Genomic DNA, 27,710 nt, shown 5'->3' with positions numbered 1-27,710 from the left:
TATTAAAGAAGCAGTAGTAGCTGTTTTAAAAAGTTTTTAATTCCTGTTTGCTCCAGGGTGTGGTGAATCTTCTCGTGCCCTGCAACAGGAGTGTGGGTGCCATGCCTACTGGACAACTGACCCATCAGACTTCCTCTCCCAGCATCCCTGTTACTCCAACGTCTGCTTCCTACCTTGAGCTTGAGGAAATGATGGAATCTGGCTTAGATCTCAAAGAACCTTGGAGAACAGAAGGGCACTCAGTTCTTCACACACCCTGATTTCTATCTGGCTGGGTCTGATTTACTGGACAAAGACTCAATTCTAGGTTAAGGGCTGAAGAGACGAATATATCCCGAAAGAGGCAGCATGTTATGGTGATAAGAGGCATCAACTTTGGAGTAGTCAAGCTACCTTGGTTCAAATCCTTATTCCACCATTTATTAACTGGGAACAGAGGCACGTTACTTAACTTCCCTGTACCTCATGATCCTCATGGGTAAAATAGAGATTTTGATAATAGTACCTAACTCATAAATTGGTGTGAAGATTAAATTAGTTCATACAAGTAGATTGCTTTGAACAGTACCTCATGCTGCATTATAATAATTCAAGGACTGGACTGTCAAGACCCCCTTTAGGCCCATTATCTCATACAAGCATTAGCGGAGGCAAGTTCAGTGGAATTGCTTTGCAAATAGGTTGGAGGCTTATCTTGTATGCTTTAAGACAGGAAGCCAGCAAGCTCCTATTTCCTTGGCCTCAGTTTCCAACTCTTCCACTTGGCCCCTCCTTCAGGAAACCTGATTTAGAGTGTTCCACTTTGTCCCCAAACATAGCTTCTTAGTTCCCCATTAGATTTGAGAGATGGGGCCCCAGCACCAGAAGATGTCAGTCTTCCCTACCAGGCAGGGCTAGCTTGCCTGAAGGACCTCAGTGTAGGTAGGGGGAGCCCATCTGCCCTGTCCCCAAGGACTCTGAGAAGAACAGAGTCTTGTGCCAGGCCTGGGGCTGTGGCAATAGCAGGATGGGAAAGTGCCCCCCCCCTCCCTCAAGTGGGGAACCTCCCCTCACTTGTGGCCTCTATTTTTAGTGCTTCCCCAGGCTCTAGCTGGAGAAACCGTTTAGTCATCAGGGTGTTTATTTTCCGGCTGTTTCCGACGTCGGGAAAGCAGAATGTTGAGACTGGAGAGATCCAGGGCTGCTGGAAAAGACTTCTTAGGAACAGGCCTGGGAACTCAGCCTTCAGACCACTGGGTCCCAGATCACAGGGAAAAAAAGTGGGCAGGGGGGCAGCCAAGCCCCCAGGACGCTGAGAAAGCTGGGTTCTCAGCCTGCCTCCAGTTTTGAGGCTCTCAAGCTAGAGACCCTCTGGCCCCAGCTCTATTGGAAGGATTCTCTTCAAAACCATTAGCAGCCCCAGAACAAATTATTTCCCAGGGCTGATTCCCAGAAACCCCCTCCCCAACATCCTACAGATCTGAGTGGTGAGCCTCCCGCCAACCACAGCTCCAGCCAATCTCAAGCCCGAGGTAGGTTTGCCAGGGCTGTGATTGGCCACCTGGTCCTCCCTGCCTTGGAATGTTGGGTCCTAAATAAAGGAATGAGGAAGGAAGGTAGGTGAGTCACCTAGGAGGGTGTTAAAGGGCCAGGAAGAGCAGGGGGGAGAAAGGAGGGCAGGGAAAAGCTCAGTGGGGGAGATGGAGTGTCCTGGACCCTGAGATGCTGAAATGATAATCCACTAGAAAACAGAGTAGGAAAGAGCAGGAGAGGCTGACATTACAAGTAGAATAGAATTTACATATACATGTATTTATAGAGAGAACTTCATAGGAAAGGAAAAGTAACAAACATGAGGTCTTGATTTCCATGGAGAACTAAGAAAGGATCTAGGGAGTGTTGCTGGAAGTTAGATTATAATAAAGACTTCCTGAAAATGACTCACTACATCTTTTTCTTCTAGCCCCTGGACTACCCATCCCAGGATGTGCTAGGTGGAAAATGCCTAGGCAGGCTCAGATGGCTGGGTCTCATTTTTCCTTCTCTCCCTCTGACTACCAACTCAATCTTTCTTAGAGAAAAGTCAACTAATGTTGCTATAAAATCCCCTGTGAGTCGGACAGATGCCCACCAAAGTCCTAAAAAGTGTGTGTAAACTCCTCAGTACAGTATCATGTTCATCAATTTATATGGCAAAGGGACATCAATAGCTTCCTTTAGTCACACCTCCCCAAGCATCCCTATCCAACTTAATTTGGAAAGGTCTTCCTCATCCACAAGGGCTGCTTCTCTCCTGACTGTTGTTTCATAACTATGGGAAGCCATTACCGCTGTTTCAGCCTCTAACTGGCTGCTTGGTTAACGCTCTTGCCTTCTCCACAGTCATTTGGACAATCTCCATCCTCACCTCCATCCATGTCATACTTTCCATTGGGCTGATCATTCTTCCTCCCAGTTTTCCAGTAATCCCAGCAAAGGCTCCCAATCTTTCCCATCTTCCACCTCACTTGTGAGGGGAAGGGCCATCAGCATGGGTAATATACTTGGTGATCCTTCGACTTGTGTGTCTTCCTGTACCTCTGATTCTGTATAGTGTTCTCCACTCTGTGTATCTACCTCATCAGTACACACTGCATTGTACTGACATTTTTGGTTTCTAATTTACTCTCCTTCACTAGATTTTGAACTCCTTGAGGGCAGCAGTTTAACTCAACTTTGAGTCTTCAGGGCTTTTCAGGGCCTGGCATGGAATGTGCTCAGCAAAAGTCTGTTTCATGAATCTGTATATGTGTTTGTAGCTGTGTATCTGAGTTAAGACTATAAAAACGTTATTGAACACTTCTAATTGTCTATTGATAACTGTGCTAGTCCAGGGATGGGGCTCTGATCTGGGACCGAACAAGTCCCGCTTTGGGCGGGGGCAGGGTGCGGGGCGGAGTTGGGCAGAGAGGTGTCCAAGACTGTGTTGGCAGAACTGTGCCCCAAGCTCAGTGCCAGGGTGCCTGGGGCCAGGCCCAGGACAAAGGGCAGACGCCCCACCCTGGAACTGAAGGAGGTAGGGAAGGGGTGCCTAACCTGGGTCCTGGGTGAGTGCCCCCCCCCACGAGTTCCCTGCCCCCGGCTGGGCAGGATGTGGTGGCAGCTGCAGGAGGGTGGGCAGGATGTGGGGGTGGGGGCAGCTGAAACGAAGCCTGACAGTCGTCTCCCCAGCTCCTCCCTTCTTCCCTCTCCCCACCCCCCACCGCCCCCTCCATGTCACGTGGTTCCAGCCCGGGCACCGACGGACTATTTCCCCCTTCCCGCGGAAGGACATAATTGACATTGCAAACTTGAGTCACCACCGACTTTAGCTATACCACGCCTTTTTCTTGCCCCATAGTGCAAGACGGAAAGTTTTCCAAATACACATTTCTTTAAAGCATTGATCGCTAACCCTGCAGTGGACCCTTTAAATGCAAATGAACCGCCCTCTCGCTTTTGCCCCCCCACCCCCACCCCATCTTCGCTCCTCGTGCCCAGACTCCGCCAGCTGCCATTGACGTCACACGTGCGTCAGCGTCGCCAGCCCAACCAGACGGCACGTGGGGGGAAGAAGGTGGCCTTAAAGGGCCAGACGCTCTCGGACTGCCGGGTTAGTGCTGTGAGATTTGGCCTTGAAAAAGAGGAATGAAATGGGAGGTGGGGAACTCTGTTGGAACAGAAAGAAATGCAGGATAGACGTTAGGAAGGACTTCCCAGAGTAGGACGGACAGGCCTTTCCTCTAGATTCCCCAGAAGTTTGGCTATTTGCTTCTGGGAGAGAAACCCAGGAGGAGCAGAACAACTCTGAGGGTAAAGGAAACTTGGCATTTACGACTCGCGCAATTATAATTTCGGCCTTTCCTCTATCCCTGCCCAGCATGTCCACAGCGCAAGGACTTCGGTCACTTCGGGATCCTCAGCACCAACAACAAGGGCGTAGTAGATACTCAATTTAAGTATTTGTAGAATGAATTGAGTACGATGCAAAGCCACCACTTTTAGGAGGCTTTCCCTGATTGCCCCACCCAGCTACGCGTAGCACATACCCGAAGCTAAAGGCAATCTCACTCTCTTTTGAACACCCACGGCGTTTAATGAATTTACATCTTCCTTCCAGGCATTAGCGACCACAAGGGCAGTGGTTAAGAGCCCGAACTTGGAATCACGTAAACGTAGGTTCCAGTTCCATTTATATAGTTTACAAGCTGAGTGACTTTGGACAAATCTCTTCATCTTGGTTCTAATAACTGTCAAATGGGGCTAATGCTACTTAGACCACAGATTTGTTATGAGGATTAAATGGGACAATTTTTGTGAAGTTCCTATATGGTATCTAATGCATAGTAAGCACTCAATAATGGTGGAGAGCAGGTTTTAAGATGGCCATCTCCCCCACTAAACTTCAAGCCTCTTGAGAGCAAGGAGCTTGCCATACTAATTTATTCCCAGCACCAACACAATGCAAGGCTTACAGTTTGTGCTTTTAAAATGTTTGTTGAATGAATAAACATGAATGAATGAGTATTTCAGTATTTCCTGAAATCTGACCTCCAAACCCACCCCTGAAGTTGTTACCAAAGAGAGAAAACATTACAAGTGCCCCCTCTGGCCCCAGGTTTTAAGCTCTGTGGTAGAGCCTCAAGGTAGAGTTGGGGTGAGGCCCTAATCTCTGTGGTTGAACCAAAAGTATTATGCAAACAAGCCTCAAATGATTGGTCTGCAATGGAGACCTGAAGGGGCCCTCCCCACCTCTCCCCATCCCCAGCTGCTAGAACCCTGTCCCAGCAAACCCAGGCTGGGCATCTGCCAGGAACACAGGACACTAGGGAGCTAGAAGAGAGCTTCTTGCCCCTTCAGAGTTTCTCAGCCCCAACACTAATCCATCTTTGGCCTTTTCTTCCCTGGAGCCTAGTCTGTCCCCCCATCAATTCGTCTCCCCAGCTCTGCCTCCCATCCCCCATTCCAACCCTCATTCCCTCCACAGCTTTCCAACAGTTATAGTGGAGGGCGAGGGGGACACAAGACCTCCTATCACCTGATTCCAGCTCCTTGGCCAGAGGAGCAGTAGCCACCTTGTCCTGGTTCAGCCTGTCTTGAAGCTGCTTATCGATCTGATTTTCAATATCTGTCACCATCTCTGAAGTAGAAGGGCTGACAGACAACAGAAGGGACTTCCTGCCAGGGGAGGAGCTATGAGCAGAAGGCAGTGAGAGCCCTCTCCTTCCTTGAAGACCAGGAAGATGTGGTGAGACCCTCCTCTGGCTGAGAGCAAACCTGTCAACCCAAGGAACCCTGGGGGGTGCGGGTGGGTTTCCCCCACAGGAATCTCCCATCGGCCTTCATGCTGGCTCCACCCCCTGCGGGGGTAGGGTACCGCCCAGGAGCACTCTGTGTTCCAGAAAACCCCAAAATAACCCGCCTTAGCTGTCCGGCTACTATTTCTGTCCATCTTGTTTAATTATTCAAACCCAAGTTGGGGAGTGAACTATAAAAAGCTCTCCTACTTGGGGACCCAGGAGAGCTGGGAGACTCGCCAGGTTGCAAAAGCAGCAGACCACAGGGTTTGGGTGAGGTCACTCAGTCCAGCCTCCTGCCTGAAAGTTCCATCTGCTGTTTGCTGGCTTCCTCTGCTAGAAGAGGAGAATCCAGGTCTCCCTCCCTAAATCTCCCTCATGCTCTCATTTCAGCATCCCTCCAACCCTGCTGTGCCTGGGCTCCACCCGGTCTCCCTTTACTCAATTTCCTCTCAGCCATCTCTTTGCTGACTGCTCCCTAGTCCTGGTTCTTAACCCACAGGTAATATTGTCAAACCCAAGCCTAAGGGATTGAGGGAGGTGGGGTGGCAGGGAGTGTAGGTAAAGAGGTCAGGTCAGGTGGAAACAGACAGGGGGGTGGACACCATGCCCTGGGAGGGCACTCTATCAGCTGGGGGCTGGGCAGCACTGTTCTGGGTGGGGCAGGTTCCTGCCCACTGCAGGCGCTGAGTCTCTTCAGGAGCTTCTCTTGGGGACTCTGACATTGTAGCTGATCGGATGGAGGGAAGGCAGCAGGGAGGACTTTCTTTCTTTTCTGGACCCGGTCTTCTTCTAGTTGGCCAGAAGTCCAGTGTCAGTTTCCATTGAAACTGAAGCCCAGAGCAGGCTGAGTGCAGAAAGCAGGATTCCCCTGGGGGCCATTTCGGTGAAGCCCCTCCCGCCACAGACCTTTCCTGGAAAGGTGGTAACAAGGGATGTGGTCATGGTTGCTGGGGCAACATGGGGTCATCCCAGTGACCAGTCTTTGGAGGTGGGGAGTGAGGGGATTGGTGTTAGTGAAGGGGAGACAGGCAGTTACTCAGTCTGAGCAGGAGGGGCTGAAAGAGAGCCTAAGACAGCCGCTGAGACCCCAGAGACAAACACATGTGGATGTGGAGTTATAGGATGACAAAGGACAAGGGGCCTTGAGCCTCAAGAGGGGAACAGACCACATGGGGAAGATCCAGAGACCCAGGGCAGAGAAAGCACAGCAGCGGGGTGAGATGTCCAGTGTGGGAGGGGGAACCAGCAGCCTGGCAGAAGCTAGGGACAGGGGAGGGTGGCAGGACTTTCCAAGAGTCAGTGTGGGACCTGTGTGTTAAAAAAGAACCTTGGGTTTCACACCTGGGCCTATTTGGGGGCTTGTTCCCACACATTCCCTTTCAGCAGCAGCAGCAACTCCTGGCAGGTCCAGCCTGGCTCTCCCTGCTGTGGCTGCTACTAGAGCTACAAGGGGAGGTTGCTGAGGTAGGGGGAAGAGGCACGCCGTTGCTAAGCAACCAGAGGCTGTACCTGTGTGGCGGCATAGGAGGGGGCCCTGGCACCGTTTGTAGGGGGCAGGGGAGGCAAGGAGACAGTAAAGGAACAGAGTGGACAAAGCTCAAGGCTCCCTCTCGCATCCTCCTCATGATGGTTACAGAGGAGAGGTGTACTTGTCACTCCACGTGTTAATGAGTGTGTGTATGGTCCTTCTCCAGGATGCTATGATTGTTTGTGTGGGCTTGCCTGTGAGGTACTCATCAGACTATCTCTTTTTAAAAATTAAGTAATTAATTAATTTATTTTTGGCTGTGTTGGGTCTTCGTTGCTGCGCACGGGCTTTCTCTAGCTGCGACGAGCGGAAGCTACTCTTCGTTGCGTTGCGCGGGCTTCTCATTACAGTGGCTTCTCCTGTTGCAGAGCACAGGCTCTAGGTGCGCGGGCTTCAGTAGTTGTGGCTCCCAGGCTCTAGAGCGCAGGCTCAGTAGTTGTGGCGCGCGGGCTTAGTTGCTCCACGGCATGTAGGATCTTCCCGGACCAGGGCTCGAACCCGTGTCCCCTGCATTGGTAGGTGGATTCTTTTTTTTTTTTTTTTTTGCGGTACGCGGCCCTCTCACTGCTGTGCCCTCTCCCGTTGCAGAGCACAGGCTCCGGACGCGCAGGCTCAGCGGCCATGGCTCACGGGCCCAGCCGCTGCGCGGCATGTGGGATCTTCCCGGACCGGGGCACGAACCCGTGTCCCCTGCATTGGCAGGCGGACTCTCAACCACTGCGCCACCAGGGAAGCCCCTGGTAGGTGGATTCTTAACCACTGCGCCACCAGGGAAGCTCCAGACTAGCTGTTGAGGGCTGTTGGGAGTGGGGACGGGAGGTAGGGGACAAAAGACCAGGTCAAGCATTTTTTCATCGGGTGATAGAAGGGGTCAAGGATTTGCCCCATCCACTAAAAGGTAGGAGCTTCTGCAGAACTGCAAAGGCCGGAGGGTAGAAGCTTGGCAGGAGCTGGAATGGGAGGAGAGGCTGGCTGGAACCTGCACTGGCCTCCCAGTCAGACAGAGGCTCTGCAGAGGAGAGGCAGCCTGGCAGCAGGATCCCTCTCTCATCCTGGAAGTCTCAGTGTTCTCAAAGCTGAAGTTCCCCACAGTATTTCACTATTTTTATTCTATTACTTTAAATTTATTTTCAAGTTGGCTGGAGTTTGACAGTGGTAACCATCAAAAGGAACGACTCTATTGTTTCTCCTTTGAGCCCTGTCACCCACCCAACCAAACCTCTAACAGGTCTATCAGGAAGCAGCTCAGGCCTTCATGCAGTGTCGACACAGGGCCATCACCATTCTTCTATCGCTTCCCCCATTGGCTGAGCCCCTATCCCCAAAGAGCATCTTCGTTCAACAAGTTTTACTGAGCACTTGTGATAGGGAGCTGGGGAAGTGACGAGGGGTGGGCACTGTGATGGTCCATACCCAGCTCCCTGTGTGGAGTGCCAGCCTGCCAGCTGGTGTCTCGCCAAATTCTGGTTCTCCCATCGCTCTCCACTCACACGTGTTGCACATACTGGTTAATAACTGCTTGCGGTCTGTCCTGGCATGGTCCCCAAATTCCACAGGGAACGGGGTGTGCTTCAGCCCCCTCCTGCTCTCAGTAAGAGCTAGGAAATTGCTCCATCTCACACACTCCTGACTTGCCCCTGGAGGGCTGTGTTGCTGCGAAGACGCAGGGGCCAATGAGAGGCCACCTTAGTCCTGATCCATGAGAAAGTTTAAAAATTGAGGATAAAAAAGGTACAAGCTTGTTTTGTTTTCGTTCCTGCTGGATGCCAAGCACTCTGAAAGGCATTAGAGGCACTATTCTCATCCTCCAATAGCCCATCTGACATAGAGTTATCATCCTCATGTTACACATGATGAAACTGAAGCTCAGAGAGGTTAAGGAACGTGTTTGTATTCATACAACAGGTGGCTGTGGGATTCCAACCCAGGCCTGTGTGTGCCCAGTCAGGTCAGGGACAAAATGGTCTCACTGTTGCCAAATAAGAGAACCCTGACTACGTGGTTATAGGAACGCTGGAGGGGCCCAGGACTCCACACGGAGGGGAGACCCCAGGGCGTAGTTGGGACTGTATCCTCATGAATTCAGGACTGAAAGCGCCAATGAGGGAGAAAAGGGCACTCAGAGACCCAGCATGGTCACACAGGGACCTCAGAATTGCTCAGGTTTAGAGAAAGCCTGGGCAAAATGCTGAGTCAGGCAGGTCTGAGATCCAGTCCCAGCTCAGTCATTTCTAGCGGTGTGACCTTAGGTGAGTCACTGACCCTTTCTGAGCCTCAATTTCCTCAGTGATAACGTGAGGGTGATACTCATAAAGTACTGCAGAGATTACAGTAGTTAATGTAAATGACGTATGTATGGTGCCTTGCTACAAAGGCCTTCTCCTTCCATCCCCTACAGAAGGAGAGGGTCACATGTAGCCAAGGCCAGATTCCAGAGTGGTGCAAATCTGTTGGTATAGTACCAGGATGCTCAAAGCCCGGTGGAGGTTTGTGGACCATCTTAGAGGTTTCTCTCTTTCTCTCATGGCAGGGGGTGGGGGAAGGTCATGTCTGGAGCAAAAGTGTTGAGAAAGGGCCAAAAAAGGGTCCTCTGCTGGAGCAGGCTGAGTAACGGTGACAGATGACAGAGGGAACACAATTCCCAACTCCAGTTTTCTACCCGTTTCTCTCCTAAAACAGATATTTAAAGTGGAAATGAGAGAACTGAAGTTCTGGAAAGGTGAGAATCAAGTCTACAGCCCATTCGTTCAGCAACTTCCTGTTTCCACCCCGTGAAGTTCAGCAGCGCAGCAGCGCAGAGGGAATTTGCACAGATGGTTGTGGTGGCATGGCCCCCGATCTGTGAGGAATTCTGGAGTTCTGGAGAATAGAAGGGGAGCCAAAGACTGGAGGTGAAAATAGGAGCTTCCAATCTTTAGGGAAGGACTTCTTTGGTGGTCCAGTGGTTAAGACTCCGCGCTCCCACTGCAGGGGGCGCAGGTTCGATCCCTGGTTGGGGAACTAAGACCCCACATGCCTCACAGCCAAAATAAATAAATAATAATAATAAGGAGGAGGGAAAGATAACCCCCACCACGATTTTGGTAGGTGAGAGAGGAAAGCAAGGGTCATCAGGAGCTAGCTGAGGTTTGCTAATCCCTGACCACTCAAGTGGGCACGGGCATCACCTGGGAGACGGTAAGAACTGCTGAGAATCTCGACCCACTCCAGACCTACTCATCACAACTTGCATTTTTTTTTTTTACCTTTTTTTTTTTTTGGCCCCGCTGTGCGGCATGCGGCGTCTTAGTTCTCCAACCGGGGATCGAACCCATGCCCCCTCCATTGGGAGCGTGGGGTCTTAACCACCGGACCACCAGGGAAGTCCCACAACTTGCATTTAACAAGATTCAGAGGTGATTCGAATGTACATTCAAGACTGAGACGCGCTTATCACAAGAAAAAAAAAATTGGAACTATGTGTGGTGATGGATTGTGTTGGTCTTTTCACAATATATACAAATATAGAATCATCATTATGTTGTACAGCTGAACCTAATATAATGTTATATGCCAATTATACCTTAAAAAAAGAGAAAGAGAATAAAAAACAGACAAGAAGCACTGCTGTGACCTACTGTTGGACCCTCTATGAGCTGAGTGAATTTTTTTTTTTTTTGGCCATGCAAGGGCAGCTTTTGCGATCTTAATTCCCCCACCAGGGATGGAACCAGTGCCCCCTGCAGTGGAAGGGTGGAGTCTTAACCCCTGGACTGCCAGGGAAGTCCCAAGGTGAGTGATTTTTAAATGTGTCATCAAAAGCTAGGAGTTCTTTCAAGGACGGGTCCCTCCCTCCATGGAGTGTAGTGAGGAGAGGCTCTGTCTGGGCCCCAGCGGCTTGTTTCACTTGTTTTAAACAGTGGGCTTCCAAGAATACTTTTCCTTTGAAGAGGCAGGCCCCAGCTAAAAGATGTTTGAAAATCTTCTGTGCCCTGTTATGGAATATCTATGCTATGGAATGCTGCACAGCCTTACAAAACATGGAGTGGATCTGAGCCCACTGACACACATCAGTCTCAGAAATTGCTCAGTGAAAAAGGCAAGTCTCAGAGCAATCTATATAATAGTAGGTCATTTATGCAAGTAAGCATAATATACATGGGTATATGTATATTAATCAATTAGCCAACGGTTAGTGGCTTTTTCATTCAGGGTCTCACACTGTCACACTCTGATAGGGGTTAAGGTGAGAGCTTCCTCACATGTCTGGCACATGGGGTGGGAACACTCACTCAAGCAGGGGTCCAGAAAAGCTATGATCTGTTCCCTCTGTAGTCTATCTTTGTGGTCTCTCCAGCGTGGGGGCTTCAGGGTAGCCAGACTTCTTACAATGTGGCTTACGGCTCTAGAAGTATGTGTCCTAACACAGACAGCCAAGGGGAATCAATATTGCTTCTTATGACAAGACTTGGGTGTCACCTAGCACCACTTTTGTCACACCTTAGTGAGACAGGCCCAGGCTGTGGGGTAGAGGACAGAGCCCCCACCTGAGGGAGTGTGGTAACGTTTTGGAAGAGCATGTGGGATGGGAAATGGTGTCATGGCCATTTTTGGAAAATACATTCTGCCACAAAAAGTTCATATACATAAATGCAAATAATATATATAAAGAAGGGCTGGAGGGATCCATACCAAACTATCAATAAACCTTCCCTCTGGGGAAAATAGGTAGCAGATGTTTTAGCTTACCTTCGTATCTATTCCTTGAGTCTTTGACATTGAGATACAATATACATTATTTTATTTGTTTAATGAAAAGGAAACTGAAGAGAAGGAAAAAGTAAAACTTTGCTGTAAGCCTTTTATAATAAAATTATTTAATAGATTGGTATTTCTGGGGAATGTTGTATAATGCATCTGAATTTCATGAAAGCATTTGATTAGGTTGATTATAATATATTTAAACAAGATGCAGAAATGTGGACAGCATTAATATTTTATTTTATTTATTTTTTTTATTGGGGTATAGTTTTACAATGTGTTAGTTTGGACAGCATTCTTATTATTTTTCTGTCTTTATTAAGATATAATTGACATATAACATTGTATAAATTTAAGGTGTACAATGTGATGATTTAATACATGTATGTATTGCAAAATGATTACCACAACAGGGTTAGTTAACACCTCCATAAACCTCACATAATTATCGTGTGTGTGTGTGTGTGTGTGTGTGTGTGTGTGGTGAGAACATTTAAGATCTACTCTCCTAGCAACTTTCAAGTATAGAATACAGTATTGTTAACTGTAGTCACCATGCTGTACATTAGATCCCAGAATTTATTCCTCTTATAACTAGAGGTCTGTACCCTCTGACCAACATCTCCCATCTCCCCACCCCCCATGGATAGGATCATTCATTCATTTAACAACTATTTATTGAATACCTACGTGTGTTAACTGAACAGCTATTCCCAGAACATTTTTGTTCTGAGTCCATTTTGAGGGACATCTCTGGTAGTTCCATCCATTGTCTCACCCTTTTTCACATATTTATCTGGAAAGAGAAAAGCCAGGCTTGGTAAGGAGTGGCATGTTGGTGTAAAAAGACTTCAATATATTAGGTAAGAATAGTGAAAATATTCAGCCTCACTCTTCCAGTTATCTATTGCTATGTAACAAACCACCCTACAACTTAGTGGCTTAGGGGACTTCCTGATGGCGCAGTGGTTAAGAATCCGCCTGCCAATTCAGGGGACATGGGTTTGTGCCCTGGTCCGGGAAGATCCCACATGCCACAGAGCAACTAAGCCCATGCGCCACAACTACTGAGCCTGTGCTCTAGAGCCCGTGAGCCACAACTAGTGAGCCTGCATGCCACAACTGCTGAAGCCCATGTGCCTAGAGCCCGTGCTCCGCAACAAGAGAAGCCACTGCAATGAGAAGCCAGCGCACCGCAACGAAGAGTAGCCCCCGCTCGCTGCAACTAGAGAAAGCCCAGACAAAAAAGACCCAACGCAGCCAAAAATAAATAAAATAAATAAATTTATAAAAAAACAACAAAAAACGTAGTGGCTTAAAACATCATCATCATCACCATCATCATCATCATCACAATCATCACCTTCATCACCATCATCGTTATCATTATGGTTCTGGGCTTGCCTGAGCTCAGCCAAGCAGTTCTGTCTTAGGGTCACTCATGGAGTTGCAGACAGACAATGGCTGGAGTCTTCCCAAAGGCTTCCTCACACGTTTAGTTGTCAGCTGGGACCTCAGCTGGGAACGTCAACTGGAACCTACACTTGACTCCTCTGTGTCACCTTAGCTTCCTCACAGCATGGCAGTAGGCTACCAAGAACAAATGTTCCAACAGGACTGGGCAGAAGCCATATCATTTGTGACTACCTATAGAGGTCCCAGAGCCTCACTTTCAGTGTAGTTCTAGGCCTGCCCAGATTCAAGGGAAGGGAACATAGATGCCAACTCTCAATGGGAGGAGGGCCGATGCCATGATAAGGAGAGCATGGGGGCTGGGAGAGTTTGTTATGGCCATCTTAGAAAATATAATCTGCTATTTCAGTAATTATCAAAAAATGAAAACTAAACAATGACGCTTGTAGTTTTCAAACGAACAATGGATTCGGTTAACAGAGAGTCAAAGCCAAGTCCTTCCGTGTCAGGCCAGATGGGCTAAGTTGTGCTGCGGTGATGACCACCCCCCAAATCTCAGTAGCTGAAGATAGTAAGTCTCAGTGCCAGACAGTGCCTGGCTGTCTTTCCAGGGTGCCACCCACTGGTGACTCAGCTCATGACACTTGTCACACATAGGATAGTAGGGGGAAGTTCTGCTCCACGTAGCCACTCAGCAGTGACCCAGGCTGACGGAGGCTCTACCATCTTGTAGCTGCACTCTCTGGACCACAGATACCGATGAGGGAAAGAAAGACCAGAAAATCACATGTGGGATTTTTGTCGCCTGTGAGCCTGGAAGTGACACACTATACCTCCTCTCACATTTCATTGGTCCAAACTGTTCATATAGACCTGTCTAGCTGCAAGGGGCTGGGGAATGTAGCAGAGTAATTGGGGTTTGGGGTAAGCATTTAGTGGTCTCTGCCACATCTCGTGTGACCCCAACAAGGCCATACACGATCTGTCCTTCCACCTTATCTCTCAAACCTTTTCTCCAGATATCCACATGGCTTACCTCTTCACCTCCTTCAAGTCATTGCCAAGATGCCTCCTCCTCAGTGAAGCCTCCTGATCACCCTACTGAAAATCGTAACCCACCTTTATTCCTCCCCTTCACCCGTGCTGTCCCTTATTCTGATTTTTCCAAAGTACTTATTACTTCTTTTTTTTTTTTCTTTAAATTTCTTTATTTTTGGCTGCGTTGGGTCTTCCTTGCTGCGCACAGGCTTTCTCTAGTTATGGCGAGCAGGGGCTACTTTTAGTTGCAGTGTGTGGGCTTCTCATTGCGGTGGCTTCTCTTGTTGCAGAGCACGGGCTCTAGTGTGCAGGGTTCAGCAGCTGTGGCACACGGGCTCAGTATTTGTGGTGCACAGGCTTAGTTGCTCTGTGACATGTGAGATCTTCCCAGACCAGGGCTCGAACCTGTGTCCCCTGCATTGGCAGGCGGATTCTTAACCACTGCGCCACCACGGAAGTTCCTACTTCTTTTCTTTTCAATTGAAGTATAGTTGATTTACAATATTGTGTTAGTTTCAGGTGTACAGCAAAGTGACTCGGTTATATATGTATAGATCTATATCCTTTTTTCAATTCTTTTCCATTATAGTTTATTAAAAGCTATTGAATATAGTTCCTTGTGCTATACAGTAAATCCTTGTTGTTCAAAGCGCTTGTTACTTCTAACATACTAAAGTATCTGTCTTTCTTTACAATGTCAACACCATGAGGGCATCAATCTATGTCTGCTTTGTTTAACGACGGATCCCAAGTACCTAGGATAGTGCCTGGCACAGAGACGGCACTTAATAAATATTTGCTGAAGGACTGAATTTTTAAAAATACTTGCTGTCGGCAAGGTCGTGGTAAGACTAACACTTCTATGCCCTCTTAGTGGGACTATAAATTGGTGTAATAGAGTTTTAAATAAACTTTTAATTTTGGAATAGTTTTCAATTTACAGAAAAGTTGCAAAAACAGTACAGAGAGTTCCTGTATATCCCTAAGGTTAACATCTTACATTGTTGTGGTACATTTGTCAAAACTGAGAAACCAATATTAGCATATTATTAACTAAACTCTAGACTTTATTCATTTTCACCAGTTTTCCCATTGGTGTCCTTTTTTCTGTCCCAAGATTCAGTCCAGGGTACCACATAGCATTTGGCAATCTGTATTTTTAAAATGTGTGCTCCTTGCCGAGGAAGGGGCCTTCTTATGCTACACTGGGAGTGGTAGGAAGGCAACTGAGAGGTTTCGCAAGCCCCACGAGGGCAGATTTGTGTTGATTTGCAGGAGTCAGGCTGGGCTTCATTCTGGATCAAGGAGTACTGGCCCCATAGGGTGTACCGGTTTTCTCTCACCTTCTGTGCCCTCTTTCTTTGTTAATTGATACAGATTTGCTGGAGGACATTAGGTCACATGCATAAAGTGCCTTTAAAAGGTGCCTACCCTTTGACACAGCAACTTCCCTTCTAGGAGTATAATCCAAGGAAATAAACCCAGGCACAAAGATTTAGGTAGAAAGATGAATCAGGAAGGAGTCTTTGTAAATAATAAAACATGGCGCTGAGGAATTTCAGCAAGCAGGGATCTGTCAGGAGACGCTGATAGCACTCAGGGTTGTAAGGAGTGAGATGACTTGACCTGGGAAAGATGACACGCTGACCCCTCTAGGGATCTCAGTGTCAGAAACTGCTGGCTGTCTCTCCAGGGTGCTGCCAGCTGGTGACTCAGCTTCAACTGGCTTTCCTTCCTGGGTGCCACCCTCAGAATTCAGATTCTGATTGCAGAAGGGAAGGGAGTCTGTGTCTATTCTATAGCCTTGAGCCCAGTGTCCTGGTCAGGGGGAGGCAGATTCTGCTAACCATTAATCCCACCAGTCATTTGGAGGAAGAGAGAATCAGTACCCTAAAGGAAAAGACTCAGGACTTCCCTGGCAGTCCAGTGGTTAAGACTCTGGCTTCCCCTGCAGGGGGCACAGGTTCGCTCCCTGGTCAGGGAACTAAGATCCCGTGTGCCGCATGGCATGGCCAAAAAAAAAAAAAAAAAAAAAAAGACCCAGAGAGAACAATGCCAACAGAGCCCCCTACAAGGGATTTGCAACATAACATTCTTCTATATATCAAAACTTAACCCTCTAGACGGTTATTTTATAGTGGATGGATTAAGTATATATGGTTATTTTATAGTGGATGGATTAAGTAAATTATGGTATATCCCATTTAATATGGTGAATTTTTTACAGTGTTAAATGGAAAAAGCAGGTTACAAAATAAGAGGCATAGTGTGATTCTAATTACAAATATGATTAGAAGAAAATACATCAAAATATTACAAGTAGCTATCATTTGGTGATGGTATCATGAATTATTTTAACCTTTTTTTGCTTTCTAAATATTTTCTAAATTTTCTACAATGAATATGTGTTATAATCTGGAAAAACCTAATTTTTTAAAATTTCATGCTCTTTGATCTAGTAATTTCTGTCCTAGCATTCTAAGGAGATAATTAGAAATGTAAATAAAGATCTTATACCCAAGGATATCCATTGCAGAATTATATAAATTAATGAAAATGGAAAACTGTCCAATATTATGGGAATGTTAAATATATGAACTATATGGGTTATGTTATAGACATTAATAACGTTTTTGAAGAATTTTTTTTTGTTTTTAATTAATTAATTTTATTTTTGGCTGTGTTGGGTCTTCGTTGCTGTGCGTGGGCTTTCTCTAGTTGCAGTGAGCGGGGGCTACTCTTCGTTGCGGTGTGTGGGCCTCTCATTGCGGTGGCCTCTCCTGTTGCGGAGCACGGGCTCTAGGCGCACGGGCTTCAGTAGTTGTGGTACGCAGGCTCAGTAGTTGTGGCTCGTGGGCTCTAGAGCACAGGCTCAGTAGTTGTGGCGCACGGGCTTAGTTGCTCCGCGGCATGTGGGATCTTCCCGGCCCAGGGCTCGAACCTGTGTCCCCTGCTTTGGCAGGCGGATTCTTAACCACTGCACCACCAGGAAAGCCCTGAAGAAATTTTTAAGACATAGAGAATGTTTTTCACAGCTAAATGAATAAAGCAGACTCTAAAATTGCATATATAGTGTGATCTCAGCTACTCCATTCAGTCCCTCTGGTTTAATTCAACAGTACCAATGTGGGACTTCCCTGGTGACTCAGTGGTTAAGACTCTGGGCTCCCAATGCAGGGGGACTGGGTTTGATCCCTGCTCAGGGTATTAGATCCCACATGCATGCTGCAACTAAGAGTTCACATGCCACAACTAAGGAGCCCACAAGCCGCAACTGAGGAGCCTGACTGCCAAAGCTAAGACCTGGAGCAACCAAATAAATAAATAAATAAATATTAAAAAAAAAAACCCAGAAACCCCAGTGCTAATGCACTTTTTTTTTAAAAATAAATTTATTTATTTATTTTTGGCTGCATTGGGTCTCCCTTACTGTGTGCGGGCTTTCTGTAGTTGCGGCAAGCGAGAGCTACTCTGTTGCGGTGTGTGGTCTTCTCATTGTGGTGGCTTCTCTTGTTGTGGAGCACAGGCTCTAGGCGTGCGGGCTTCAGTAGTTGTGGTGCGCGGGCTCAGTAGTTGTGGCTCATGGGCTCTAGAGCGCAGGCTCAGTAGTTATGGCGCACAGGCTTAGTTGCTCCACAGCATGTGGGCTCTTCCCGGACCAGAGCTCGAACCCGTGTCCCCTGCATTGGCAGGCAGATTCTTAACCACTGTGCCACCAGGGTAGTCCCTGCTGATGCTTTCTTATGTCACATGACTAAAAGTATTCCCTGTAGAACAGTTCTTCTCAAGCTGTCTGTAATGAAGGGTGACATCTTAAAATTTCCCATCTGTTATGGACTGATATTTTCGTGAAATACAATAAAAACTAGTTATTAGAAAAATGAAATGAAAAGACTTATAAACTCAATCTTTTATTAGATTCAGGGGTAAAACTGCTGGCTGTGAGTTTCTAAATGCTTGTTCTCAATTTCGGCATGTGTCCCAGTAGTGGACCAGGAACAGCTTGTGGTGCCTAATCCCAGCAGCACTGCTGTAGAACAAGGGACACGCCACTCCTCCGTGATGTTCACACCTCAGTTCTAGAGCCATAGCGTGCGTTGGCTTTCCTTTTCATAAGACTAGTATAAGCTCACTGTAAGAACAGCACAGAAAGATACTTCCTCCTCCCCAAAGGTGACCACTGCCACGTTTCTTGTGTATCTTTCCAAACAACATGTACCATTGGCAGCTTGTCACATCATTGCACTCAGATCTAGCTCATCATTTCTATTGGCTGCATAATGTACCGTTGTGTGGCTGCCTTTCTAAGATCATCACCATTACAAATAATACTGCAACAAACGCTCCGGAGCTCTTTGCTCCCTTATCCAGGTGTCTCCACAGGAAAAATTCCTTACTGGGTATGTATGCTTACATTAAAATATATATATATATAATTCACATACCATAAAATTCACCCTTTTAAGGTGTACAATCAGGTGGTTTTTTACTATATTCACAGAGCTGTGCAGCCATCCCCACTATTTAATTAATATTTTCAACATCCCCCAAAGAAACCCCATATCCATGAGCAGCCACTTTCCATTCTCCCCTTTCCCCAGGCCCCGGCAACCACTAATCTACTTTCTGTTCCGGACATTTCATATAAATGAAATCATACAATATGTGACCTTTTGTGTTTGGCTTTCACTTAGCATAATGTTTTCAGGGTTCTTCCATGTCGTAGCATATATCAGTACTTCCTTTCGATGGCTGAATAATATTCCATTGTATGGATATATCACCTTTTGTTTATCTATTCATCAGTCAATGAACATTTGGATTATTTCCTTTTTGGCTACTATGAATCATGATGCTATGAACATTTATGTACAGATTTTTGTGTGGACGTATGCTTTCGATTTTCTTGGGTATATACCTAGGAGTGAAATTGCTGGCTCATATGGTAACTCTATGTTTAAAATTCTGAGGAACTGCCAAATTGTTTTCCAAAGTGGCTCCACTATTTTACGAGCTCCCTCGCAATATATGACTTGTAATTTCTCCACATCCTCACCATTTGTTATTACCTACTTTACTTTAGCCATCCTAGTGGGGGTGAAGTGGTATCTCATGATTTTGACTTGCGTTTTGTTAATGACTAATGATGTTGAGCATCATTTCATGTGCTTATTAGCCATGTGTATATCTTCTTTGGAGAAATGGCTTTTCAAATTCTTTGCCCATTTAGTTGGGCTTTTTATTTTTGAGTTGTAAGAGTTTCGTTTTTTTTTTTTTAATTTCTTCCTCCCTCCCTCTCTCCCTCCCTTTCTGTGTTGGGTTTTTGTTGCCGTGCATGGGCTTTCTCTAGTTGCAGCAAGCGGGGGGCTACCCTTCGTTGCGGTGCGCGGGCTTCTCATTGTGGTGGCTTCTCTCATTGCGGAACATGGGCTCTAGGCGTGCGGGCCTCAGTAGTTGTGGCTCGCGGGCTTAGTTGCTCCGCGGCATGCGGGATCTTCCCGGACCAGGGCTCGAACCCACGTCCCCTGCACTGGCAGGAGGATTCTTAACCATTGTGCCACCAGGGAAGCCCCATAAGAGTTCTTTATACATTGTAGATATAAATCCCTCGTCAGATATATAGTTTGAAAATATCTTCTCCCATTTTGTGGGTTGTCTTTTTATTTTCTTGAAAGTGTCCTTTGAAGCACAAGTTTTGAATTTTGATGAAGTTCAATTTATCTATCAATACTTTTTCTTTTGTGGCTTGTGCTTTCAGTGTCATGAAAATTTATGTGTTTCTTCTAAGAGTTTTATAGTTTTAGCTCTTATGGCTAGGTTTATGATGTTTTAACTTTTGTTTATGGTGTGAGGTAGGGGTCCAACTTCATTCTTTTGTATGTGGATATCCAGTTGTCCCAGCACCATTTGTTGAAAAGACTACTCTTCCCCCCATTGCATTGTCCTGGCACCCTGCACTTATATTTCTGATGTTGCCAAATTGTCCTCCAAGGAGGTTGCACTGGTGTATAGCCCGAACCATTGGAGCTAAGTGTCTGTATCTCAGATTGGGCATCAACAGTTAGGAGAAGACTTGATGAACTGAAGCTCATCAGGGACCATCACTAGGGTCGAGTCAGGTGAGCCTGGAAGAAGAGAGTGGCATGAGAGTGTGGGTTGAAGGAAGTGGAAATGCTTCAGAGAAGAGAAAAATGCAAGGGAATATAATCTGAGCAGATGGGCCCGAGTTTAAAGACTTTTTGCCCCTTACCAGCTGTGTAGCGTTGGGTAGTTATCTAATCCTCTGAATCACAGTTTCATCATCTGTTAAACAAAAATGGTGACTGCTTACCTTTGTAGAGTTGTTGTGAGGAATAAGTGTTTGTAAATATCCCAGCAATAACGGTAGCTGTTGTGACTTTTCTACATGCGGTGCCTGCAGCTGAGATCATGTGATTGTGGGGGGGCATCACAGTGGGATAGCGTTGGAGCCATTTGGTGAGTGTGAGACTTTTAATGATGACTGATCATGTACAGAAACTTGGATCCACTGGTACGTGTCACTGTCACCCAGAGCGAGGCGGTACTTGAAGTTTTTGCTGTGACATGTTAAGGGGGGGAGAGGATGTGACTGAGATTGAATGTGACAGCAAGACAGATCCTGAGTGACAGAATGGAACAGAGTGCAGGGAGATGGGCTGCACTGGGCAAACTTGTGTGCACCCGCCCAGTAGGAGCTGCTTGGGAGTTCTGATGTCAGGACGGGTGTCTGTATAGACTGTCCCCTCCTCCAGACTCCCCTCCGTGCTTCCTGAAACCTGGGAGGAAAGGAGGGCGGCTTTCCTCATGGACATGGGATTTTGATCATAGTGTAGAACCCACGATACTAAGGAGCTGTGGCTCAAGCACCTTTGGTGTCATCACCCAAGGCTCAGGAAAAGAATTTGCAGCAAATGTGTACAAAACGGATGAAGTAGAAGCTGGACTGGTTTCTCCTCCTCTTGGCTTTAGTCTTCAGAGTGGCTGATAAAAGCAGAATCAAAACCTAAGCATTTCTTCCTACTCTCTGTCCCCTGGGGGAGGGAAGAGAGGAATAAACGCCACATCTCATTAAGCATTGATGAGCTCAGGCAGGCAGAGTGGGCCCACAGCTGAGGCAGGCAGGAGGCTGAGGGAGGCTGCAGGAAGGACTCCCCAGCTCACCAGGGAACATCTGTCCCAGAACTTGGAGGCCTGCGCAGGAAGTGAAATAAGGGGTTAACAACAGATGTGGGGGTAACAGCTGCTTTTATTAAAATGAAATCAGAAGGGCCACAGGGACAGGAAGCTGGGTAGATGTGGGGACAAGAGAGAGACAGTGGCTGAGACAAGACGGCAGATCTATGGAAACTGTCTGGAAGAGTCAGCTCTAAGGTGCAAGAATCCTGAGGGTGAGAGAGAAAAGGGGAAGACTGCTTTTTGTACCGTATGAAGCTGAAGTAATGAGATCTTAAACACGAGTGATCCAAGGTGACTTTATATACAAGGTATAAAAGATTGGCATGAATATTAGTTTGAACAGGGAAATGGGAACTCTTTCTCTGAGCTCAAAAAGAAAGAAAGCCATGATTAGGGCTGCACAGAGTACAGGGGTAGGAGAGAATAAATACCCTAGTGACCCGCATGTAAAACAGACTGTAAACAAGGGACTGAGATTTGAGGTTAACGGAGGGTCATCTTGCCTAGGCCGCCTTGGATGGCAACCGTGTCACAATGCCACATGGGCATTCACGAGCGCTGTCCAGCCGGTGTGAGGGTGACAGGCTGGAGGGTGTGAGGCGTCACAGAGTGGCCTGGGCTTCAGCAGGGCAGGAACACACACAGCTGATGAGGTGGGAGTGGGGACAGGGACCCTCTGGCTTTGGGGTCTGCGAAGGGAAGGGAGGCAGCAGGAAATCAGGCCGCTGGGGCAGTGCTCACGGTATTGGGAGGGCAGCAGCAGACGCAAGAGCAATAGCTTTCTCAGGTCAAAGGGCAGGCCCTAGGTCCCTACCATCCGGCTGGAAAACCGTGGGGTTCTGGGACTTCAAAGCCACACAGCCAGACTGAGAGACAGGGTTCGCTTGAGCCAATTAGAGTCCCTGCCTGTGGCCAGGTAGACAAACTCCTCCCAGCTGGGGAAAGGGTGAGACTCCTCGAGCCCTGCCCAGTCCTGAGCTCTGGGTGTCTGCAGGGAAGTGGAATAGTGCATTAGTGTTAAGAAAAGCATCCAGCGAGGTAAGAAAGGCTTGGGTAGCACCCACTGCCTCTGTCACTTCCGCAAGAATTTCTTGTTGAGGAGGAAGATGAGAAGGTTGACGTTGACCTTGGCCTTGTTGAAGAGTTTCATGACGGCCACACCCTCGTATTGGAGCTGCAGGAGGTCCTAGGAGGGAGGGAAGGGGCAGGGAAGCAAGTTTGAGGGTTTCTCACGGTGGCCCATACAGCTAGTCTATAAAACACTAACATCTTGGAGCCTTACACAGTCATCCAGTGGCACTGGCCACTGAAGTGGGCATTGAAACCCCCTTCACAGATGAGGAAACCGAGGCCAAGAGACAAGTACAGTGACTTGACCAAATGTCAATTCAAGCAGAGCCAGGGCTTGAAATCATTTAAAAGACAAAACAGCAGAGCAAAAAGATTTGGATTTAAAATCAACGCTTCCCTGAACACTGGCTTATGACTTAGGCCGGCTTCTTAACCTTTTAGTCTCAGAGCCTATAAAATAGGGATAATGCTTGAGAGTTTCGGAGAGGATTAAATGAGGTAATGTGTAAAGTCCCTGACATGTGATAGGGCTTCAAATATTAATCCTGCTCTGACATCACCAGCCCACTCCACTCTCCTGATGCTTGGCAGTGGGGTCTGTGTCAGGGCACGGGGACAGAGAGGCTTGGGCTACACAGACCATCACCCTTCTCTTCAGGAATAGACGATACGGATTGGGTGGGGAACAGAGCTGATGTCATCCGCGGCCCAGGGAAGCCAGGCGAGGCTGCCATCTTTAGGCTAGCACCGAAAGCCCATCGGGTGTCTTGAGGGCTCATGGGAGTGTCCCCTCACCTGATAGTGAAGCTGAAATCGCTCCATGTCCACACCCAGGAACTTGGCATTTACTTCGAACTTTCCTGCCTCATCTCCAGGGGTGATGTCAAAGATCACATTTCTGAAGCTATCAAGAACAGGATTCAAAACAGGGACCCACTGCGTCTTTCCAGGGCCACAGCCGCACTCTTCCACCCACTGCTGCTCATCCCAGGCAGTGCTGTGAGTCACCCAGAGCCAGGCTTCCCCTCTATCACTCTCTTTCTCCTCCCACTTTTACCTCTGCTTACACCTCAGCTCTTCTCTCTGCCCAGCCCTAATCAACTGTTCTCTCCTCCAGGACACTTTCCCAGCATCTTCTGCCTTGGGGTGTCTAGAACTGTGCCAGACCACACCCACTGCCCTTAACTCTGTCTGGAAATGTCGTGTCTTCCCCATTGTTCTAGCAGCTCCTTCAAGGCAGGGACCATGCATCTCCTTCCCTCCCACCTGGTGCCCAGCCCAGAGCCCCACCCCCAGGTTAGGACATGGGAGAGGTCTGACATTCTGCCCTCCAAAGACACATACTGAGAGGTGGGAAGATCTTCAATTTCTACCAAGACACCCTTCTCCAGGAGCTGGGCAGCAGTGTAATGGAGAGACGGCTGCTTCTTCCCTTTCCCAGAACTCCTGAGGAAGAAAAGGCCCCAGAGAATTCATCTAACAAATCCTTCAACACCAAAGACACTGGTTCTCTCTGTGGCTGGCAGGAAGGAAATTAGACCCCGAGGAAGACTTCTCACTGGTGGAAGACAAGAGGAGGGGGCTGCACTTGAACCCAAGACTTTGCGAGTGAAACTCAAAGACCAGAGTCAGGAAGGGACCATGCTGTTCTGGGGTGAGATGTCCCTATCAAAGCTGGGAAAGAGTGGGGCAAAGGTCGACATGGGCAGGAGGAGAGGTCACAGGTAAGCTTCAAAGTGTAGGAAGGGAGCACCTACTTGGAGCTGGGGGCCAGGTGGTCCAGGCAGGCCCGGATGTACTGGCTGTAGTAGTCGCCCTGCTCCTCATAAAAGGTGGCCTTAGTGCTCAGGGCCTGGAACGTGGCCTGGAGCTTCACCAGCTCTGCCTTCTGCCGCTGCCGGTGCCTGCGCTGGTTGCGGATGTCCTGGGGTTGGGGGCACCAGGGGAGGGGTGAGTTGACCCTTCCTGGCAGGAGAATCTCAGGGTCTGATTCAGGCCCGAGAACAACTTACTGTAAGGATCTTTAGGAAGAGCAGGAAGAGGAAGATTTCAAGGTTGTTTTCCCTAGGAGGAGGGCAATCTCAAGGACCCTTTCCTAAACCCTTGAAGGACGTTTCCAGGGCCTCTCCCCCATTGAGGAGTAACTGTTCCACGGCTCCTTGTTTTTTAGTGAAAGAGAGTTTCAAGAATACTCCCTTCCCTGACGAATTTTGAGACCTTTCCTTCAAAAAGGACCCTTGGAGATCGCTTGGCCTTCCCCTGGCTGGTGACAATTTTGGGTAGGCACTCACCAGGGAGAGGCCTGCCCTTGAGGTGCCAGCACTATGGACATGCGTGCGCGCACACACACACACACACACACTCTCTCTCTCTCTCTCTCTCTCTCTCTCTCACTCCCTCTCTCTCTCTCTCTTTCTCGCCCTTCCGCTCCCTCCAGGCCCAGGCCGTTACCTTGGCCAGTTCGTCTACCAGCCCCTGGTAGCCATCACTGGCGCTGACCAAAGCCAGGCCCTCCAGTCGGCGCAGGTTCCGCAGGACACGCTGTTGCTTCTCTGCCAGCGGCAGGAGGGAGTGAGCTGTCAGCGAGCGGTGTCGTCGCAGCGACACTGGGGTCTGGGCTTCACAGGCCTGGCGTCGGCACATCAGCCGCTTGTGGGCTGCTTCCTGGGGGGCAGAGATGCTGAGGGGTCTAGCAGGCCCTACGATTCTGCCCCCAGGCCATGGTCCAGAGGGGGAGGGGCGGGGTGAGGTGGTTTGTGAAGAACATCAGAGTGTACAGCCTCGCAGATGCTGAAGGGCCTCGCGGGTCACCTGAGAGGAAGAGTGGCCAAGGGGGCCCCACTAGGAGTACAGCATAAAGGATTCCGGTAGACACTGGCTGCGACTTCCCAACGACGGAGCTTTGTGATGGCTCCAGGGTATCTGGGGCTCTCTCCCTCCTTCTGTCCTGCGTTTTGGGACAGGCCTCTACTGGTTGTCCCCACCTGTTCTCTGGGAAGCCCCTGGCTGAGTCTGTACTCCAGCTGGCCCAACTTGCCCCTGGCCACCCACCACTCAGCACCTTCTCCTGCCTCCAGGCCCTCAAGCAGCCCACTCCCTACGCTGAGCACCGGCCCTTCGGTGCTCTTCAAGGGAGCCTGCCCAGACTGCCTCTCTGCACCCCCAGCAACTCCTAGCACTGACAGCAGGGGCTGGGGTCCCTGCAGGGCTCACTCTTATTTCAATGGGGAGTAGGGAGGGAGGTGGAGTCTCGGCACTCTGCAGCCTGAGGGTCTCTGGGGGTCAAGGGCAGAGGCCTCGGCCCCCCAGAGCTCACATTACTGGTGAGCACAGCTGTCTTCCCGGGAAAGGCATCAGCCATGCTGGTGGGGGGCGAACGAGACAGTACCTGTGGGCCAGCCTGCCGCTCACCTGCTCTCTGGAGGCCGAGAGGGACAGGATCTCCTTGAGGGAATCCCCAGAGTGGAACTGCATGATTTCAGCCAGCATCTGCTTGGTGCTGCAGGAGGGGAGCGAGGGGGGAGAGGTGAGGGACAGGGGGAGGGTCTGGACATGGGGCTGGCTAGGGAGCTGAGAGTAAGTGGACCTTGCCCCACATCACGGCTGCCAGGGATGCTTGGGTGGTAAGGAGAGAGGGTGCGATGGGGGTAGGTGTTGTGAGGAGAACATAACCAGGAGGAAGACCCAGGAGGTGGGGTGATGGGTCTGTGATACACAACTACCATGGTTCCGAACACACTGTGCTCTCTTACACCTCTGTGTCCTCTGCCTACAATGCCTCCCACAAATGGTCTTCCTTTGAGTCCTTTGGCTGAAGGACACGCTTCCTCCTCTGTGAGACCTTTTCTACCTAGGTGTCCCTCTGAGCTCTCACGCACCTGACACCCACCTCCCTCTTGGCGGCTCTCTGATGTGTACTCACCCCTAGCCTCGCCCCACTGTAAGGGCTTTGATGGCAGGACAGAGCTGAACACCCTGCTCACTGGTTTACCAGGTGAATGGGTGAGCAGAGGGACTGCCTTGCTGGCAGGGGGATCAAAGTGGCGACCTGGCTCCTCTTCTGCCTGGATGACCAGCCCAGCCCTGCTGGGGGTCCTCCCTCACTTTTGCAGAACTGGGGTTGAAAAGCTCCATGCCCATCTCCTGACCATCACTCGTAAGGACACGGAATTAGAACACGAGTTCCCCCACCGACCGGCTGTGGGACTTTAGGCAAGTCACTTAACCCAAGTTTCTTTCTTCCACTGGAAGGCAGGGAAACCATCATCTACCTCACCATTTGTCCCTTAGGTTAAATGATGTGTAAGAAAGCATTTGGTAAACAGCACAACAATATGCGAACAACCGTGTTGCCAATGTCCTAACTATTCCTTTGCCTTCAGCCACAAGACAGCGCAAAAAGCTGAGGCCACCAGAAGGGAAACAGCTGAGACTGCAGCAAGGGCTTCAGGGAGAACTTTGTGAAGGATAAGAGAGCCCAGGAAGAAGGTGGGACGGCCACTCCACAGTAGCCATCTTACTGGCCTGGGGAGGCTCAGGGGGCCGAGGCTGCTCTCCCACCTCAGAAGCAGGCTCCGGGCATTGGTGTCGTCAGCATCTGTCTCTAGCCCTTCAAACTTGTTGGTCAGTGTCAGGGACACTTCTAGCTTGCTCAGATCCACGTTCCCATCCGCAGCTACGTTCTCCCCTGAGGCAGGTGAGGAAGGAGAGAGACTAGCACACTTACGCACAGATGGGGCCATGGTAAATAAATACATTGCTCCATGAGCCCCTCTTCCAGGAAGCTTTCCCACACTGCTCTGCGGCACCACCCTGTACCCTCAGCCCTGAGCACCAGCGGAAGGGCTGTTACCCACAGAGATCACCCTTGCATTACTGGGGCTGTGCCTCCCCAAGCCTGGAGCTCCTGGCTGTCTCCCATCTGTCACCACCTCCACCCTGCCCTTCCACGCCTGTAAGCCAGCTTCCTTTCATTCCACAGCTCCTGAAATCCCCCGTCATCAGAGACACGTTTTAAGACCCAAGACAGGCCCTATGCCTCCACGGCTCTCTCGCATGACTGAACTGGCCATTTACATGACGGTACGGGGTCCCCTACTGTCTGTCCACCTTCTCCATATCAGTCTGTCCATCCCAGGACCAGAGGGAGAGAGGGAGAGCGTGTAACCAGCTTCCTGGCACACGTCCCCGACTGAACAAAAACTCGAGGGGGCACGTTCCCACGCCCTGCTCACCTGACTGCCCGCCCCCGCCGCCCGCCCCAGCTGTCAAGGATGGCACGTACCGATGAGGTCAGAGACGGTGGGCAGCTCCCCAAGGTCCTCCAGGAGCTCGTGCAGGGGGTCGCGGTGATCAGGGGCGATCCAGTCCTGGTGTTCTAGCAACAGCTATAGGATGGAGGGAGAAAAAGAGATGGGGTTTGAACC

At 49.1% G+C, this 27,710-nt stretch overlaps 1 protein-coding gene and 1 long non-coding RNA gene across 4 annotated transcripts in view; one reads left to right on the top strand and one right to left on the bottom strand.

Annotated features, from left to right (window-relative positions):
* The first annotated feature begins 5,150 nt into the window (after positions 1-5,150).
* On the top strand, positions 5,151-10,428 carry LOC117198373 (uncharacterized). Its single transcript, XR_004479512.2, has 3 exons — positions 5,151-5,245; positions 5,688-5,796; positions 9,505-10,428. It is a non-coding gene; the product is annotated as an uncharacterized LOC117198373 (long non-coding RNA).
* Positions 10,429-21,265: 10,837 nt separating this feature from the next.
* The window catches only part of IQGAP3 (IQ motif containing GTPase activating protein 3), a 37,727-nt gene continuing 31,282 nt past the window's right edge, over positions 21,266-27,710 (bottom strand). For all 3 annotated transcript variants that reach the window (XM_012538573.3, XM_033414519.2, XM_033414520.1), the window contains 8 exons: positions 27,569-27,671; positions 26,845-26,971; positions 25,696-25,783; positions 24,736-24,948; positions 24,042-24,208; positions 23,629-23,730; positions 23,080-23,188; positions 21,266-22,399 (listed from right to left, as the gene is read on the bottom strand). In XM_012538573.3, coding sequence (XP_012394027.3) covers positions 22,286-22,399; positions 23,080-23,188; positions 23,629-23,730; positions 24,042-24,208; positions 24,736-24,948; positions 25,696-25,783; positions 26,845-26,971; positions 27,569-27,671 — 1,023 coding nt within the window. In that variant the 3' untranslated portion in view covers positions 21,266-22,285. The remainder of the gene's footprint in view (positions 22,400-23,079; positions 23,189-23,628; positions 23,731-24,041; positions 24,209-24,735; positions 24,949-25,695; positions 25,784-26,844; positions 26,972-27,568; positions 27,672-27,710) is intronic.

This window comes from Orcinus orca, chromosome 1 (genome assembly GCF_937001465.1).
Source record: "Orcinus orca chromosome 1, mOrcOrc1.1, whole genome shotgun sequence".
Lineage (NCBI taxonomy): Eukaryota > Metazoa > Chordata > Mammalia > Artiodactyla > Delphinidae > Orcinus > Orcinus orca.
This window is presented reverse-complemented; position numbering and strand designations above follow the sequence as displayed.